This window comes from Bombus pascuorum, chromosome 4, assembly GCF_905332965.1.
Source record: "Bombus pascuorum chromosome 4, iyBomPasc1.1, whole genome shotgun sequence".
Classification (NCBI taxonomy): domain Eukaryota; kingdom Metazoa; phylum Arthropoda; class Insecta; order Hymenoptera; family Apidae; genus Bombus; species Bombus pascuorum.
Window position 1 is genome coordinate 6,966,684 of NC_083491.1, and position 18,357 is coordinate 6,985,040.

At 36.7% G+C, this 18,357-nt stretch overlaps 1 protein-coding gene across 1 annotated transcript; it reads right to left on the reverse strand.

The window, feature by feature from the left end:
* Positions 1–10,658: 10,658 nt before the first annotated feature.
* On the reverse strand, positions 10,659–18,025 carry LOC132905977 (protein PRRC2C-like). The gene is made up of 4 exons (XM_060957775.1): positions 17,940–18,025; positions 17,412–17,485; positions 13,860–15,647; positions 10,659–13,299 (listed from the first exon to the last, which is right to left on the reverse strand). Exons 1-4 carry the CDS (start codon positions 17,983–17,985, stop codon positions 11,107–11,109), a joined length of 4,101 nt encoding a protein of 1,366 aa, XP_060813758.1. The 5' UTR covers positions 17,986–18,025; the 3' UTR covers positions 10,659–11,106.
* Between the last annotated feature and the right edge of the window lie 332 nt (positions 18,026–18,357).

Sequence of the window (18,357 nt, forward strand, 5' to 3'; positions counted from 1 at the left end):
CTAGATTTTCCTTAAATATTTAGTTTTTTAGTGACATCGCTAGATTTATTAAAATTATTCGTTAGTCTTTTAGCTGCGAATACGCCCTTCTTATCTTATTTTATTTCTTAGATTACTTGACAGCTGATTCCTTCAAAAATAAGCAAATTTTCGTATCTCTTTGACCCTCGACTGTCATCGTATTGCAGATCACTACGAAAATTTAAATTAGGACGTTTAACTTTAAGCTGTATAAATTTTACTTGATATTTTCCACTCTGTATCCGTGATAAACATCGTGTAAATTATAGTAAAATGTAGAACGCGTAAAATATAGAACGTTAAGTAAAATTACAATAGCTTAAAGTTAAGTGCTTATCCTAATCCAACGATACTGCTAGCTAAGGATTGATATTTTCATCAGTATGATAAAAAATGATGATTACAGAGAGATTCTCGTGGGAAATAACTTTTGTAGGGCGAATAGGGAAGGCAAGTCTTTGGTACGAAGGAAAAGTATAGTAAATTGAATCTAAGCAAGTTAGATTCGGTCTGGTTCGAATGAAAGAAGCTCGACACGCGATTCTTCGTTCTCGTGGCGATTCTTCGTTCTCGTGGCGATTCTTTCCGGTCATATGTCGCGCGAAGAAAAAAAGGCGGACTTTCCGAGCTTTTGAAAGCAAAAAGTGAATGGAGGCACAGGCAAGAAATGAACAATGTTCCTTGAAGCTACGTGAAAGTATCACGGGAACCGAGGATACTCAAGTTTCCATGTATCTTCATAGATTACTGTCCCTTGAATACTTGTGCTCCTAGCACAATTTCCTCTACTATTTTTTTTTTTTTTTTTTTAGCCTTTAGTAATCCTTTCATACTCCCTCATGATGTATGTATACGATCTTCGTTGAAGGTAGTTAAGAGAAATCTATTTCGAAAAAGGTACTTTGAAATGGTTTTCTTCGTATTAAAAGACACTTGTACATGGAAAGATTAGAAATATTATAAATTCGAGTATATTTTAACGTATGTAATTGCGACTGTCTTATAGAAAATTTTTTTATGGGAAGATTTATTCGGAAAGTCTTTGAAGTGTTATATAAAAGTACTATCTCCGATCTTTTAATCGTCGACAAATTTAGTTTCTCTCGTAGAGTTCGGTTTAGGTCCTCTTCGAGATTAACTTTGGGTTAATTTAATTCTCATCGTTATGTTTTATCAGTTAGGGCAAGAAAACCTCAAATATGTTTAAAAATGAAGCATTCTATTGCTCAAAATGCAATTATTTTCACGTACAAGTGTTTTTAACGCGCTTCGTCGTTACAGCTCGATGTTTCCTCTCGAAATTCGATTAGGATAATCGATCGTAAGTTAAGGTATAACAAGCTCAGAAATCCAGACAACGCTGAGATTGGTATAATTAGGGAAGAGATAGTGTACTTCAGACATTTCTAGCGATAGCAGGCACAACGATCATTCCGGTAAAGCGAGATTAACGAGTGAAATCAACGAAATTAGCCGACAAACTGGCTGTAATTTCCGACGTTGACATTTCATTGCACGCGTATTGCGCTCGATTTCGACGATATACGATCCTCGGATAAGCTAAGCTTCGATTTTTCAATTGTAGATCGACGTGACCGAAATAAAATGAGATAAACGAAACGGGAGGAAAAAAATAATAGTAAGAAAAAAAAAAATAGAAACAAAGTGATAATAACGTACTAAAGTGGACCAACGCCGAAGCCACACATGGAAATTCTAAAAAAGGGGTCGTAGAATAGAAGGGCCCGCTTGAAAGTGTTAGAAGTACATCACGAGTCAGTCTTTCGGCCTCGTCGATCATCTCTTCCCAATTTTTAACAATTATTCAAACGACCGTCTTCTTTAGGCAATGAAATAATTTTTCTTTCGTGAAATTAAATGATTCTGTGAAGATCGACAAACTTTTTTGACACGCTGTTCAATTATTAAATTAAGTGGAATTTTTTCATATTATATTTTAGTATAAATTGCATGAAATATGTAATTGGAGTCTTTTGGATGATAACTGCTACGTAATAATCATTGTGTATTTATGGAAAATTTAACGTAATAATTACTGTGCATGTATGATAAATATTTACAATGCATAAATGCACAATCTACCGAAACAACGTACTCGGTATAATATTTAATTGAGGCAATTTCTATTTGAATTTTATTTTGTTTAATTATGCCCACAAGAATATGAATTTCTACAAGTATTCCGATGTAGTAATATGTTTAGTAAGAATTGGTTCAGGTGGATACTGTATACTTTCAAAGGGACCACTGATTGATTGCACTTTAAAAGTCCCCTTTAATGAACATTTTAATACACACAGCTAAATTGCCCTTTTAATATTATTCAGAAGTTCCATGAAAGAATTCGATTTCTATCTAAAAGATCGTAGATGATCTTGAAATTTTAAGAAACGGGTGATAATACAAAATTAAAAACCACGTGGCTTCCTCTTAATCGTATAACATTCATCCGAACGAATTTTCACTAAAATTGTTTTACTTACCAAAGTAGATCCAATTGCACATCTCATAAACGTAATAAGTTCGTTCGAACTTTTGCAAAATTTGACAGATTTTCAGCTTCAGAAACGAAGAATTAGAATTATAGGAAATCGTCTTCCGCTTTACTTCGATCGCGTGCAAAGAATAGAAAGGATTCCTAGGTTTTTGATTATTTGAATGGACCTAAATCTTTTAGAAAATGCACAAATGTATTGTTTTAGAAGAATAATTGGGAAAGAAAGGCAGAACGAAATGAAACGAGAAAGAACAACCTGATATTCGAATAAATATTGCATCGAGGAAGGAAACATAGAGATATCACCGTGTGAAGTTCAGTTAGGTGAATAAGAAATGCCTTGATACGTTTATTGATCGTAAAAACAGATCTGGAAGCCCATTTCGCCACCCTGTCGAGTATTTATATATTCCATTAAGATAAAAGCTTTCGTTTGTGCTACTGAGTAACTTCAGCCGTGTGATATTCTACGTTATTCTTCACTGAGTTTTCATTACATGAATTTTCTAACACTTTTAAACCATAAATCACCTATTCTGCAACATCTGGCGAAGTATGGCGGGTAACTTGGTGCATTCCACTTACTTCGCGTTTCATGCTCTTTTTATCCGAGTTTTTCGTGGCAAGCTATGATCTTTTTCCTTACTTTCTTCACTTTCTTGCACGACTGAACTAATCTTATTAGAAAATGTAACAAGTTACAAGACATAAGTTACTAGGGCTAACAAATTGAATTTATTAGGTACTTTTGTATAACAGTAACTCTATAAGTAGATTAAAACACTTGGAAATCAGCTAATTGTCCTATCTATTGTTTCGTCCTCCTTGTCTTTTGTCTTGAAGTTACGAAGACGAGGAAAGTAGATTATTAGTCGTGGATTAAAATGCTTCGGATTAACAGTATGAAATCGAATCACGTTATTTCTACTGACAAGTTATACGCAAGTTCTTAATTCGAAGGAAAAATTAATCTTCAACAAAATTTCTTCAATCTTAAAATATATTCCGGTGTACTAAATCGAATCAATTCAGTGTTTTATTGTTTCGAGTCCAATTAATTTAATTGCATTATTTATAATTGTTTCCAGAAATACATGCTTAATTTTATAACATTTTCGCAATGGACAATAAATTCGAAATCAATTTTCTTGACGTTATGACCGCTTCAGAATGACTTTTTTGCTTACTGCAGATCTAACGAAGGAATTTTTTCTTTTTCATGATGTTTGCGAACCTACAGTATCATACTTCGTCGAAAAGTAATTCTTCTCTTTCTTTCATCGCAGTTCAACTTAATATCGTAGGAACTAAAAGTTGGAAACTTTGACGTTTTAAAAGCATCTTCCTGAATACGAATCACGCCAACAGCCGCTACCATTTTTATTACGTCTGTCACTCCTATGCAAATTTCTATTATTTATTATCCTTCTCTCGTTTCTGCAGTTCTGATATCAAAACCTTTCATATGTCTGCAATGCTAGAAAGTTGGAAAACAAAATCTTAGTCCATAATAATAATAGTAAATAAATATATTGATTTGTTTTACACGAAAGATGATAGATTTTGAAAGAGCGATGCATTTCTTCTCTACTCGAAATTTTTCACGAATTGCATTCAAAATCTCTTCATCCTAGAACTTTCCTATTTGAAATTTTCAATTCCATTTGAAGAAATGATAGACAAGAATATGGAAGACCTAATCTCTTATTTTTTTAACAGTAATCTTATTTGTAAAGTATCACATTAAAGTTTAAATGAAACAGAAGAGGTTGATTTTCTTGAAAAAATCTGCACGTCACCGAAATCTTCGAAGTTTATGAATTTAATCAGACGGGAGAACGAACTTATTATAAATTTAAGTAAATTAATTTCAAAATATTTATTAATTTCTATATTTATTATTATATTTTATATTTATAATTTATTAATAATATTTATTATTAATTTTAAAAATAAATTTTAAGGTAAATTTCCTTCAGGGATTTGTAATTTTACAAAAATCATTATTCACAATTTTTATTATCGAATATAACGTCGTCTTCGACAAATGCGTTTCATATTATTGGTTTTTTTCGGAGCAATCGCGTATGTGTTTCGTGTGACGTTTCGTAAACGTTGAATTTCACTTTTTCAGGGTAGACCTAAAGTTAATTTGTGGTCCGATTGCCTTCGAATAAAACCAATCATTGATGACACGCTGGCATCGTAAAAGCTTAGAATCTAAAGGAAATGAATCATTGCTCGCATCAACAACTATATGCACCGAATTAGATTTAGATTTTAGATGATAAATTAAGTAAACGAAGAAGAAGAAAACAGCGACCGAGCCGAAGGACTGACGATAGTTAAGCATAGCGCATCAGAAACCTGATATCAGCTTTAGTTACGTTATATCGTAAAACGCTGTCTACAAATGGAGAACAGGTTTATAGGAGACAAGTATTTCCGTGAATTATATGTATACATAATAACGTCGTATTTATATATATACAATACACACACGGTATATCGCGCAACTTCCTTTTTCTAGTACGTTTTTAAAAAAAAATTCTACCGTTCTGATTGTTACATTGCTACCATTTTGTATTCTCGTTGTATATAGACACGTGAGGATTTGTAACGACGCGTAAATAAAAGTAGGAGAAGGTCCTCGTATTTTGATATAATTTCGACGTTAGCTCTATCGAAGATGTCGATTAGAAACGAATGTAAAAGAAAATGAATCCTGAGTTGCAAATTTATTAGGCAGTTTCTTTTTCCTCTAGATCGAAGCCTGATCGTGCTATTGTGCTTCCACTTCTTTTAGTATTTCTCTGGTATTATCTTCATTTTAATTGATAGTAGTTTGCCGATTGTCGGATCGGAACACGTGAAATCGATTCGTTAAAAAATTCTTCACGGAACACGAAAGATGGTGGGCTTGGAAAATTCTGGTGTTTCGAAAAAGACATAGGCAACTCGTGTCTGTTCGTTGATGATAACAGTGTGAGTACAGGTGCATTGATTAGATCTGAGTTAAGACTATCGCTTAAAATTATTTAATTTTTTGATAAAATTGCAATAACTTTAATCATTAAAGGATAGTAACCACTTCCAAAGCAAACTAGGTCATTGATAATCCAAGCGAAATTTCACCGTTGCATTTGATCCAAGAGAATTTTTATTTCCATTGAGAAAAGTTTCAAGCACTTGACTTATCGAAACGACTCTGTAATACGATAAGTATCACAGAATTTTTGCAGATCTTTCTGAAGCCTAGAACCGTAAGGAAGGAGAAAGAAAGATTACGCTTAAATGATCCAGTTTGTCTACAGATTGTAAAAAAAATACATTTTTATATGGAGTGTAGAAAATTTTCATTAACATTTGTTATTCTTCGTAACGAATATTACAAATCCTTTAAATATACTTTACCTAATATCGTTGAAATAGAATATAATGAAAAAATAATTTCTAAAATGTTTCTAAATGTAGAAACAAATCTCTACATAATTAAAACATATTAATAAATTTCTAATATTTTTACATATATTTAATTCGCATGCCAATTTCATATTTCCATGGAATTCATGATTTCTGTGCTCGTAAATCGTATTACCGTAGGTTACAGTAGAAATTCCTCTGCCCGTACAGACACCAGTTGCCCATGTCTGCCCTAAATTTTGCTAAGACCGAAAGGATTATTCTTCGCCTGCGGTTTCATAGTAAATATATTATCTTAGTGTGAGAGAACGAGCTCTCGAGCGGATTGTGTCGTACATCGATAAGCATGTAGCATCGTTTCCTAGGCGTATGTCGAGCGTTTCATCGTCGCACTCGCGACACAAACTACCCCCGCGTAGTTTCGTACAAGGACCAATCTGTTTATAGACCAAAACTGTAACTTAGTAATCGTTACGCATTAGTTTGAAGAAAACAGTCCAGAGTAAAAATTTTCACGTCTGACGCCTTTGTCTCTGTCGTTTCTTTCTCATATATAGTTGAATTTGATAATTCCTTAAAAATAAACATTAACCTCTTGCGAATTAAACTCGACATTTATTTCGGAATTATAAGAATTGTAAAAATCAAAGCGGAAGCAAATAATATATATTGTTTTGTATCAAAATTTAAATTCACTGGAATTATGCTAATGTAGATAAGGTATTCGTTACGAAGATATGAAAATATAATAGAATTATGAACAGCTTCTGAATAGAATCGATTATATATAAATTAGTTGAAATAAAATGTCGAGTATATGGCTTTACAAAGCCGAATGTTGCTCACGATTTTTGGATGAGAAAATAAAATATTTCAGTTGAACAATGACTCATTATTTAGCCACAATGTGAGTTCACTATATTTTAATCGATTTACTGTACCACTATACTTTCTCAATTAACACTTTAACACAGATAGGGTACATCCTGAAAAATATAAATTACCTTTTTAATACGATTATGTTATAGGCAATTGAAAACATGCGCCGTGACATGTTTGTTACATATTTTAACCCATTGTTCTCTACTGACGTCACCACCATAACGTTAACAATGCGTCCATTATTATTTGGTCGCATTTTTATATCCAAAAGGCGTAGAAAAATGAAGGTCGTGAAATTATAATCGTTTCCCTTTCACGGAAAAATTTTTTTACTTCTTCGTTGCTAAATTGTACTTTACTGTTGATTCTATTTAAAAGATACTTATAACGAGAAGGATGAAAATCGAAATTGCTAAATTGTCGAAAGACCAACATCTTTACGACAGCAACGCATCGTTTAACAGGAACAAGACAAATATTCAATTGCAGACGCACAAATTTTTGCTCTAGGCTCGATTAAAGTCGAAGTTAGACGACCAGATTCGCGAATCTCAGGTTTGCTTTTCCGTTTGATAGTCGTTTCTACTTTCCCTCGCGAACTTCTGGCAGCAATTTGTTGCTGCGATCTATACGCGTAGATACATCGATCCCTCCCCCCTCCCCCCCATTGAACGTTCTGTCGTCGTGTATAGAGAACTGTACTCGCGCGTGAATACTTATCGATGTGCATATACATATACCGGAAGTTTAGCTGCAACGTCCACTTCTGGCTCGCGCGAATCCTTGCGCGGGCAGTGTGTAAATACTTTGGTATGCGTGTGCCTACTTTGTCTGATAGTTTGATACATTGTTATCTATAATATACATATATACATATATATATATGTGTGTACATATAAAAATAAATATATATATCGTATATACGTATATCGAATATTGTACAAGGGTACCTTGGATGACTGAACAAATTAGGAAGAAACGAAATAAAGAAAAAAAAAGAAAAAAAAACTAATTGTCAATTACGAAAATGGGAGTTTTACACGGACAACTAATTAACGAAATTAATCGAAAGACGTCGACTAGTGTATCTCGCGTTGCGCGCGTAATCGATGTGTAATGTACGGCCTGTGCATAATTCTAAATTAGGTACAATCAAAGTAATCTTCGTAGGCCTATACACCTATTATATATATATACACACGTAATACGTTATTAATAAGTATTCGTATGTAAGCAATGCGGACTTTGCAAGGAAATAATAATTCGATTAACGCGTTCCTCTTCGTGGCGAAGAGACGCTTATTATAATAAAGATACATATGTATGTTGTATGCACGTAGCCGGGTAAAGTACTATTTTGTCTTCGTCAGAGTGTGATAGAAAATTGATGTGATGGGCGACCGTGCTGTGCTTCGTGTGATCCCCCAACCCCCTCACCCCACACTTTAAAAGGTGTCCTCATTTACTTAATTACATAGCGAAAGGGAGCTTTTACTCAAACTAGTATTTTACTCGACCGTCAATGGCTGCTCATGTAACCGATTGAAACGGACTGATATATTCATAAATGGATCATTAAACGGATTTGTGAATGGAATCTGGAACATTAATGCCGTGTTATCTGGATACGTTTCGACTTGTGACCTAACACGTTGCATTCCCTCGCTCGACGACGTAAACGTATAATGTAAATAACGAGATATTTTATGTACTCTATATTTATTGTATATATATATAATATATTTACAGTGTACACATGGAGTTGCTTAATTAATATATAAATAACACGATACACCGACCTTATTCGTTATTTCACTGTTCCGCGTAGAAACGGACACATCGACGTTGTTTGCCACGATTTTTATTACGACGTAGAAGAGGATAATTTTTTGAAAGGCAGATCGAAGTAAGTGGAAAATACACGGCAGGAAATATCGTTTTCTTGAATCTATTGTTTAAGGGAGAAGCGATTTGAATGGTACCGTACGAAGCATGGAATTCCACTTATTGACGAAAGAGGATCGTTAAATTCTTCTTTGGTCCATTTCTTTTTGCACACGAACAATGTTCTATTGTATTCGTAGAATTTCTCTCTCCTCTTTTACATATCTGTAGATTGATTCCACTACGTTATTTTCCATTTATTTCGATGCCGAAAATTACATCCTCCTCTGTAATATTATACGTATAATATAATTTAATATAATTTCATGTATCTATTAATATTAACATTGTTATCAACATTAAGGACGGTCCAATGCTATTTTCAGCAGCGTCAATGTATCCATAACGTAACATGTACGGCGTTAAATAACATTCAGCGTCGAGCATCGAATTAGCTTGGAACAAGAATAGACGTTCTAAGTTACTTATATTTACAGAAACATCCCGTTAGCATCCGTTATTTTATCATCTTACTTAAGTAACAGTATTATATCGCACGCCATCGTTAAAAATAAGGGATGCTTCAGCGCGATAATCGAACGAGATTCAATGGTCACGTGGCGCATGTGATTTTAAATAAATAATTTATACATCTAGATTAGGGTGAGGATAATTTTAATTAAACCTAATCGAGTGCACGTGCATTTGGTATGTTTTTTCCACGAAGTTACTAATCCGATGGTAAAACGAATGTTCATCACAGGATATCTAATAAAATTGATCTAACGATATTCTTATGCATATTGTACGTATTGCATTCCCACAAATTTGTCCAACTTATTTCACTCTTAGAATGATCGTTATTTTCATTCAGAATCAAATAAATCGATCTAGTAATATTTATATAAATATTCTATATATTGTATTCTTTAGAATTTTTCATTTTCATTTTCTTTTTTTCTACATCCGCAGAAGAATCGTTATTTTCGTGTAGAACCAAACAAACCAATGTAATAACATTTCTATGAATATTTCATTTATTGCAATTTCCCCAATTTTTTTCTATTTTTCTCGTCCGAAAGAAGGATTTTTATTTCTATAAATGTTCCCATTTTACCAATTTCTTTTACACAACGCAAGAAATGATGTATCCGCTCGATGAGGAAACAAATTGATGTAACAACATTTCTATGGATGTTTCACGTATTATATCGTTTAACATTTTTTTCAATTTTTTCGTTCAAACGAGAGCCGTTGTTCCTACTAGTAGTAATTCCAGGAATTCTTTGATTAATGAATTTCACACTTTTGGCATTTTAATTCAATTATTTACACGATAATATGAACGGTGCTAATTCACAGACAAAGTGAAAAAGTGAAGGGGAGAGCATACTGAAGAAGAATAAAATTTCCATATTGTTTCGTTCGAGCAACTTTTTAATTTGGAAAGTAAAAGAGATCGTGGACGTGATGTCTCTGCGAAAATTAATTCTTTCTCGTAAAATGAATTACATAGATCGAAAGTATAAAATAAAAAAAGAAGAAGAGGAGATGGTAGAAACATAAACGAGAAAAATATCAAGAAAGTCCTTGAAATGCATTCTTGGAAGACATAATTCAGCAATACAAAGTAACTGAGAAATATTCTGAACCAAATATTATATTAATACATCGTTGACTTTTAATGGGCCAATAGAAAGAGACAGAGACAGAGACAGACAGAGAGAGAGAGAGAGAGAGAGAGAGAGAGAGTCCAAACTTCTTTATTAACGATTATGGAGCTTGATAATGTTTGAACGTATAAAATAGATAATGATCACCATACCTTTCGAATGCGATGTACTAAAGCTCTTAATATGTTTTCCTCGAATTTTATGTCTCATAATAAACCATATATCTTTTATAGAATTTTAGTTTATAAAAAGTGAGTTTATAAAAATGTGAGTCGAATATTATTATGCTGAATAACGAATCTCCGTCGAGGAAATGAAACTCATTAACTACAAACATGCTAATTGTTTTAGATACACCTTGGATCTATATAAAAGTTTTTTACGAAAAGAATGAATCTAGAAATTTAGAAAGTCTAAGTAAGTGACTTTCATCTTTTGCTATAATTAATACAGCATTCTTTCCTTAAATAAATTAATCTTACCATCACCTTCCTTAAATAACGAAATCACCATTCAATCGCCTTTTAACTCAAATTAATACCTGGATTAATTTCCACAAAGAAATGTTACGTCCACGATCACGTACTGTAGACTGTAAAACACTCAAAGTTCCTCTAAAAATGGTACTCTAAAGAGCTACCATCATCGACCTTCTCGATTACGAAAAAGATCTCTTGAAAGGATAAAAAGCTCTAAAGTGTTCACTTAGCTCTTCTTCGACAATTCCTGGAAGAAGGCCTCGATGGGGAGGGTCGGCTCGTCCGTGGGGATTTTGAAGTGCGAGGCGATGACTCTGCTTTCTGGGGACACGGCCTTGAACATTCCAGGTTTGTCGTAAAGAGCAGAAGCAGAACTGGTCAGGTCCGCCACACTTTGCGACGCTTTCGCAAACAATTCTTCCTCTTCCGATCGAACTTCGAACGTTGCTGTCGCTTCCGTGCTTTTATTGTCGTTTGGTATCGTAGTTTCCTCTGTTTTCGTTGTAGAATGTTGCTCGATGATACTAGTTTCCTTCAGTTGACTTTCGTCCACACTTTTGTCGGTGCTGGTATGAACCGGTCCTACAGGCTTCTCATTTTCAGGGTGAAAACTCGGTCCAGTTTCACTTTCTTCCGCTTCGTTCACCTCTTCGTCCACGTTCGATCTCGTCGGAACGTTCGTGGGAGCTGGTTCTTCCTTTTCAACGGGGATTTCGTTAGCGGCCACTTTGGTGGTGCCAGTGGTTGTGATCGACGAATAGAAACTGGTTTCTTCCGCGGCCATTTCAGTGGCTTCCGTTTCTTTTCTATCCGTGTACGCTACGGTTGAACTCTCCCTCTGCGCCGACAGTCTGCTTTTCATCACTGGTCGTCGTCGAACCGATGAAGAAAACACGTTCTCGGCTCTGGCTGTGCTTGGCTTCGACTGAGAGTCGCTCTCGTAATGATTCTGGGATCTATTGGGGCTACTGGTGGTTCCTGAGATTCTGCTTCTGTACACGTTACCGTTGATCGGTCTTCTCTTTGGCACAAAGCGGTTGGTTCTTTCGGTCGTGGAAGAAGCTGTATCTTCAGCCACCAACTCTTGATCTTTCACCACTGGAGGATTCGGCGAAGATGTCCTATAGTTTACCCTTGAGACGTACTTGTATCTCCCTGTCGTCTCCCTTGCTCCTTCTATGTTCTGCTGCTGACTTTGTTGACTCTTCAGACTAGAACCTCTTTGCTTCGTGTGTGGCGCTGGCGTCGCAGACGGCTCCGTGCTCGAAATTTGAGCTAATCTGCTCTTGTAATCCATCCGGCTCTTGTAGTCCTTGATGCTAAAGCGCGGCCTGGTCGTGTTCCCGTACCTGATCGGCCGGATCTTGTGGGATCTGCTCGTAGAAGAGCTTAAGGGTGGCGCTTGCGTGCTCAATTGCACCGTGGATGTCGTCGTTGAGGCGATCGTGGTGACGCTGGGGCTTGTGCTCGGGCTTGTACTTATACTTGCACTAGTGGGTAACACCGTCGCTCGATCGAAGTAATTACCCTCTGTTCTGATAAACAAATCCTCTAGGGGAATATTCGTGGCCACATCTAAACCCTGTTGCGGTTTATAACTTTCGTTGTTTGGATCTTCTTCTGGTCTTGCCTTTGTCGATTCGGTGTAATATTCTAGCGGTATGGTCTGTGTACTATCTTCCACTGTCGCGAATTTTGGAGACGTATAATCGAATTGTTGATTAGGTTGATTGGTCACGAAACGAGTAGTGTATTCGTTGTAGGGTTGAATGGATTCAGTTGGACTCTTGTACGTGTTTAGAGGAGTGTGAACGATCTCTGTGACGATCTCAGCTTCGAAGGGTTCGCCTGGGTTCACCCTGTTTCTATGACCAGGCCGTTTTCTGATATTAGCCTTCTTCTCGGCCACTGTATCTTCAAAAGCAGACTGCGTAGGTTTGATTCGTTTTCGTTTTGTAGCGTCTACGTGATGTATCGCCTCTTCTTTTTCGTACTTCAGGTAGTCCTCTGCAGCTGGTACAGTGACAGGTTCAGGAGTAGTGGTCGTTGGTCTTCTTCGACGTATTGGAGAACCTGGTCTTCGAGTCCTGGGCTTCTGCGTGCTCACTGTCGCCAGAGTCACAGTTTCTGGCGTGGTTCTGGTGGTCGTCTGTATAGGCACTTCCTCAACGTGCAACGTCACCGGAGCAGAGGTTTCTGGAACTTGGATTGGAGCTTCCGTTGGCGTTGGCTCGTACGACGCGGTACTCGGTTTTCGTCGCCTATAGTGTTCACGCGATGGCTTGTGCGGTCTGTGAGGCCGTATATCAGTTTGCTGTTCTCGATAATTCACTTGCTCTTGCTGATTCTGCGAGTGATCTTGATACTGTTGGCCCTGGCCAGTGGGACGCTCCGAGAACACGTAGTCGGGCTGGGTTACCTGCAATGGAATTTTAAAAGTTTGTTAAAAAATTTGGGAAACGTGGTTAAGACCTATGTGTAGCATTGATCTTGCGATTAGTTAATTGTATTTGGCAAGAGTTTTGTTATTATTCGATTCAAACTCCACTCCATTAAATCATTTGAGATATAGTATTTTAGAATTTTTATTACAATGCTCATTAATTAATTCTAAAAGTCCTCCTTCCTTGAATAAAGAACCATTAAAAAGATCATTAAATAACTTTGACGTAGAAAAAACCCTACTTCCATTTCGAGCAAATTCCAAACTAAGAAAAACTCTAAACAAATGTCTAGTGGTTTTAGCACGAACTATACGAGAAACCGTATTTCGTAGCACAATAAAATTAATTCCGAAAGTTTTCTACGATATAAGAAACCTGCTTTATTGCGCATTTCCCCGAAGCTGTCCTTGTTCAAACAATACCCAACCTGTCCCCCAATCTCGTAAGTAAAGCCGTGGAGAATTAACTGTCGGTTTCCGGGAGTTCCGTAGCCAAATATTTTATAAAGCACTCTTTCCACGGGAACAAATACTACCTGAGACTGTTGAACTTTTGGCTGCTCGCCAAGGTTGCTCTGCTCGGTAATCACCGCGGTCAGGTCCGTGGTAACCTTCGGGATCTCGTATCCTGCCAACTGGATCGCGTAAGGCGATTGTTCTTCCGTGACTTTGGCCAATTCCTGCGTCTGATTCCTCGCGGACTCCACAGCCAGCCTCGCCTCTTCCTCTTCCTTTTGCTGCTCCAACAGCTGCCTCAATTCCTCTTGCCTCTTCTTTAATTCCTCTTGCTGTTGCTTCTCGATCTCCAATTGCTGTTGCCTCTCCTGTTCAGCCAATCTTTGCCGATCTCTTTGCAGCAGTTGTTGTTGGATCAAATATTGTTGTTCGTTGAAATGTTTCAGTGAAATACTTTCTGGAGTCTCGTATTCCGTCTCCCCGCTTTCTGGTCGAATATCGATCGGCAAAACAGAGGTCTGGAACTGTGGCTGCTGAGATTGAGGGCCGATAAACACTACCTTTGGTGCCTGTGGGATCTGGTTAGACACTATAGGCTCTTGATTGAACTTTGACGGAGGATTCAATCGAGGTAGAACCTCATTTATGTCGGACGTTTGATACTTGTTCTTCGGAACTGGCCATGAAGAGGGTGGTGGAGTTAGATCCTGAGCTTCTGACACGTAGTAGGTATTACCAACACCTGCTGTCGGCAGCAGTTCACTTTGTATTCCGCTCTCTATTTGCTTACTCGCAGTACTTTGACTTGGTCTCTTGTAATCCTGTACAGCATCTCTGTTTTGTTGTTGAAATTTACTCGATTCTTGCGAACGAGGAGTAGTGGGTGCAGGAGTAGAAGATGAATACACATCAGGAGGAAGTAGGGTTTCGTAAGGCAACGAAGGTCTAAAGTTGAACGGATTGTAGACAGAAGGTGGGGTGATGTAACTAATTTCGTGGCTCTCGTGAACCAGGAACGCGGGATCTCTTTCGAACGACGTCTTGAAAGAATGAGAAGGATGGTTTACTTGGCTAAAAAAGTTCCCTGTACTAGCTGGGTTAATAACGTGATCGTTATGAGCCTGTCCAGGATACTTGTCATGATTCTGTCTGTGATCGTAATCTGATAGTCGTTTATCCTTTCCAAAATCGTTGGCCGGCGCTGTACCAGGTGGTTGGAAATATGGCTTCGCGTTGTTGGATACCTTTAGAGATTCAAAGGGCTTCACCTGATACCTGGGTGGTTGCAGCAACTGAGGGACGTAAGGTTCAGCGTAATGTCTATTTTTCGTGGATGCAGATGGTGACGGAGAATTCGTGGTGGAGGTATATCCTTTAATAAAATACGTAGCAGCCTTTATTGGATCCGGAGGCTGATGCACTGGCGGGCCAAATTGTGGCTGTCGCAAGTACGTCGAGCTGTCTCGTAAAATGGGCTTCCGGTGTTGGTCCAGGTCGAAACGGTACGCGTCTTTCGGCGGAGGGACCAGGAACGTGTACTCCCGCGTCTCAGAGGCGACATGTTTATTAGGATGATTGTGGTTAGATTGAGCTTCGCCGCGTGCTTTCGCGGCAGCATGACCGAGGACCGTGAAGCTGCCTAGTATACTGGGCGGATTGTAGTCGTGATAGGAAGATGGTTTACCCTTCCGTTGAGGTTTCAGTTTTTCAGAGGCCGCCATGTGTTCTTGAAGCTTGCCTAGAACTGGGTGAAGAGGACCGTTCCGCTCGAGGTTGCTGGATGGGGACACGTTCGTTCCGATCGTCTCCTCGTAGCCGTTCGTCAACGGCCGCCAGCCGTTTGCAATCATCGATGATCGCGTTGGTGGCTGTGAAGTGAAGTTAGAGGAATCGTGTGTTGGATTTATTGGGTTTAACTAGCGGATGAAATGTAGCGAGGTTGTAAAAATGTAAATGAAATAACAGAGCCTTTATGTGTTATCTGAATATCATTCGTGTAAATATCATAATTATTGGAAAATTTGAGAATGACTTTTTGTGAGAAAGATCGAGAGACAAGAATAGGAGACAATTTCTTTCATTCTTATTCAAAAGCTTTGGGTTTCTGTCAATGTCAATAATCACAACTTAGTTTAAAAACAATAATCACATACTTTTGACACCCTGTATAGTAGAATTTACGGATATTCGCTGTTCGAGGTTGAGATTAATTCCTATCATGATTGACTGTTTCGGTCATCATGTTTCCAAACGTCTTACTCCGCTTAGTTATCTCAAGGGTGTAATTGAGATAAATTTTCTCCGTCACAATAGATCTTGTGGAAGTCAAGTAACTCCACGTGACTAGCGTTAAATCGCTACTTATAAAGCAATTTTGATATGTCAATATCCATGAATTCTATAATATAATTCTACTATAGTTCTTACTGTCTCAACTGGCATTTTGATTGCCTATCTTTCAGGCTTTTATTAAATTGTTTATCAAATATTTGAAATAAATGAATTTAAACGTCAAAATGATTTTACAATTTCGCTGTATCTCATTCGCCAATTGTATTGTACACGGCTCAATTTCAGTGTAATTATGTTTAGTTTCCATGAATGTTTTGCGAAAATGTTTGTAATTTTTGATACAATAATTAGATATTTTGTAAAAGCTATTGTAGTGTAATTTTATCTTAATCGAATGTCCTGCGAATTGAAGTTTTGTTTCATACATTGGTTAATTGATGTATTAGTATTTAAGTAAATTTAGTTGATGTTTCACGTTAGACATTCAAACACACTAATGACTACACGTTGTCTTGTAAACTGTTATAGTGATAGAATAGATTGTTATAGTGATAAAACGTTGAGTCGACAAGAGAATAACATCAATATTTAAAATATTCAGTACTCGACTTAATATTACAACGAAGGATTCTTTGTAACGATTTTTTGTATAAGCAAAGTATCGATTAAAGAAATTGGATAAATATTAGCTAAAAATTTACGTCATCTTTGCAGCCAACGAAGAGTCGTTTAGTGTACATAACTTGACTGTTATGGATCGTGTGCAGTGTGCATTAGATTAAAACAGTTTCCAAGTTAAACGTTTTAGGAGTTTCAACAAAAAGGGGTCACTGTTTACATAACTGAGTTCTTGTACATGAAAAAAGAAAAGTTCTTCCCCTTGCATTATGTGCAGTCGAAAGATTGATGCCTTCTGCTGATAGCTTGTAGACGTAAACATTTTATAGAAATTATAAATTATTATTGATACTCTATATCTGATGAATAAAAAAATCACAATATCTAATATTACAGAGGTTTTATTTAATTTATCAGTAAAGCTTACTGATACCATAAAATTTCATACGATGATCTTTACCTTTGAAGCAAAAGAATTTTTATGAAACTCATCCTGTTACTTCCAGTTCTTAAAAAAACCGATATTATTTCTCATCAACTCAACAGAAATGAAAAGTGTTTCAATAAAAAAGAGAAGAAGTTCTCTTCCTGTGTGTACTTTCTCCGTTTTAATAATATAATTTATTCGTTAACACTGGTAAAAATAAACAAATCGAGGCAACGATGCTCGCGCACACGCAAGAACAATTAATTGCCGCAGCTCGATTACGGTATCTACTTACGGGTTTGTTATCGGAACGGTCTATCGATACGGTGATTGCGCCAATGCAGGTAAAGAGGCCCATCGCGAGGACACCTGTGAGTATTTTGCATGTCACGCAGAAGCAGAAAATGTTAATTATATCTTTAAAAAATATTACGAAGAAAGAATGTAAGTAATCAATGAATCAAAGAATTAGATACATTAAAATAGAACAAGAAAGACAAAGAAAGAGAGAAGATGATCAGAATCGTCTACGTTAGGCTTGGACAAATTCTATGAATTATAATATAAGTAGTTTGAAGTAATAAACCATAATAGATAATTATTATAAAAATGAAAAATTATTTAACTTGATAACTAAGTGAAATAATTCGAAGCGAGATCGCTTCATGAAATCATCTTATTCAAATAAATTAATTCGAAATTATTTTCAAATAACATTTAGCCATAAACTCGTGTCTAATATCAAAATTAATTTCTACCCTAATCAGGTTATATGCATTTTTCGAATACGTTTTCGAAACGTGTCCAAGTTTCATCCACTTACAATTCAACGTTAGTGTCGACCGCATCGTGACAGACCATGGGACCATTTACACGAGCGTTCTGCGAAAGAAAAAAAAGTTCGATCGTTAGGCAAATTCACGTCGTTCTCGTTATATCGCAAATTGCCCGATTACGAAAGTAGAGATCAAAGAATATCGGGTATAACGAGTATAGTTCTCGATTGTCGGAATACGAGGACAGGAAAAGTGTAGCGTGATGCAGAGAAAGGAAGTATAGAAAGCCGTTGTTGCATCTATCGCGGCTGTTTCCGCCGCTATTTTGTCATTTCTCTTTGAATCAAGGTAACAGTGAAACTCGCGAGAAGACGGAAGAATTTCACTGCACTTTTTTTTACGGGCTGGTCGTAATATTCAGAAATTTCCACTTGATGCTGCACGAGCTTTCATCCTCGTGTGAAA

Excerpts from the sequence above, each read along its gene's own strand:
- LOC132905977 (XM_060957775.1), bottom strand. The coding sequence starts at position 17,985 with ATGGTCCCATGGTCTGTCACGATGCGGTCGACACTAACGTTGAATT. Across the intron at positions 17,486-17,939 it reads GTCGACACTAACGTTGAATT|GTGTCCTCGCGATGGGCCTC; the intron begins GTAAGTGGATGA and ends AAATACTCACAG. Across the intron at positions 13,300-13,859 it reads CAAAAGTTCAACAGTCTCAG|GTAACCCAGCCCGACTACGT; the intron begins GTAGTATTTGTT and ends ATTCCATTGCAG.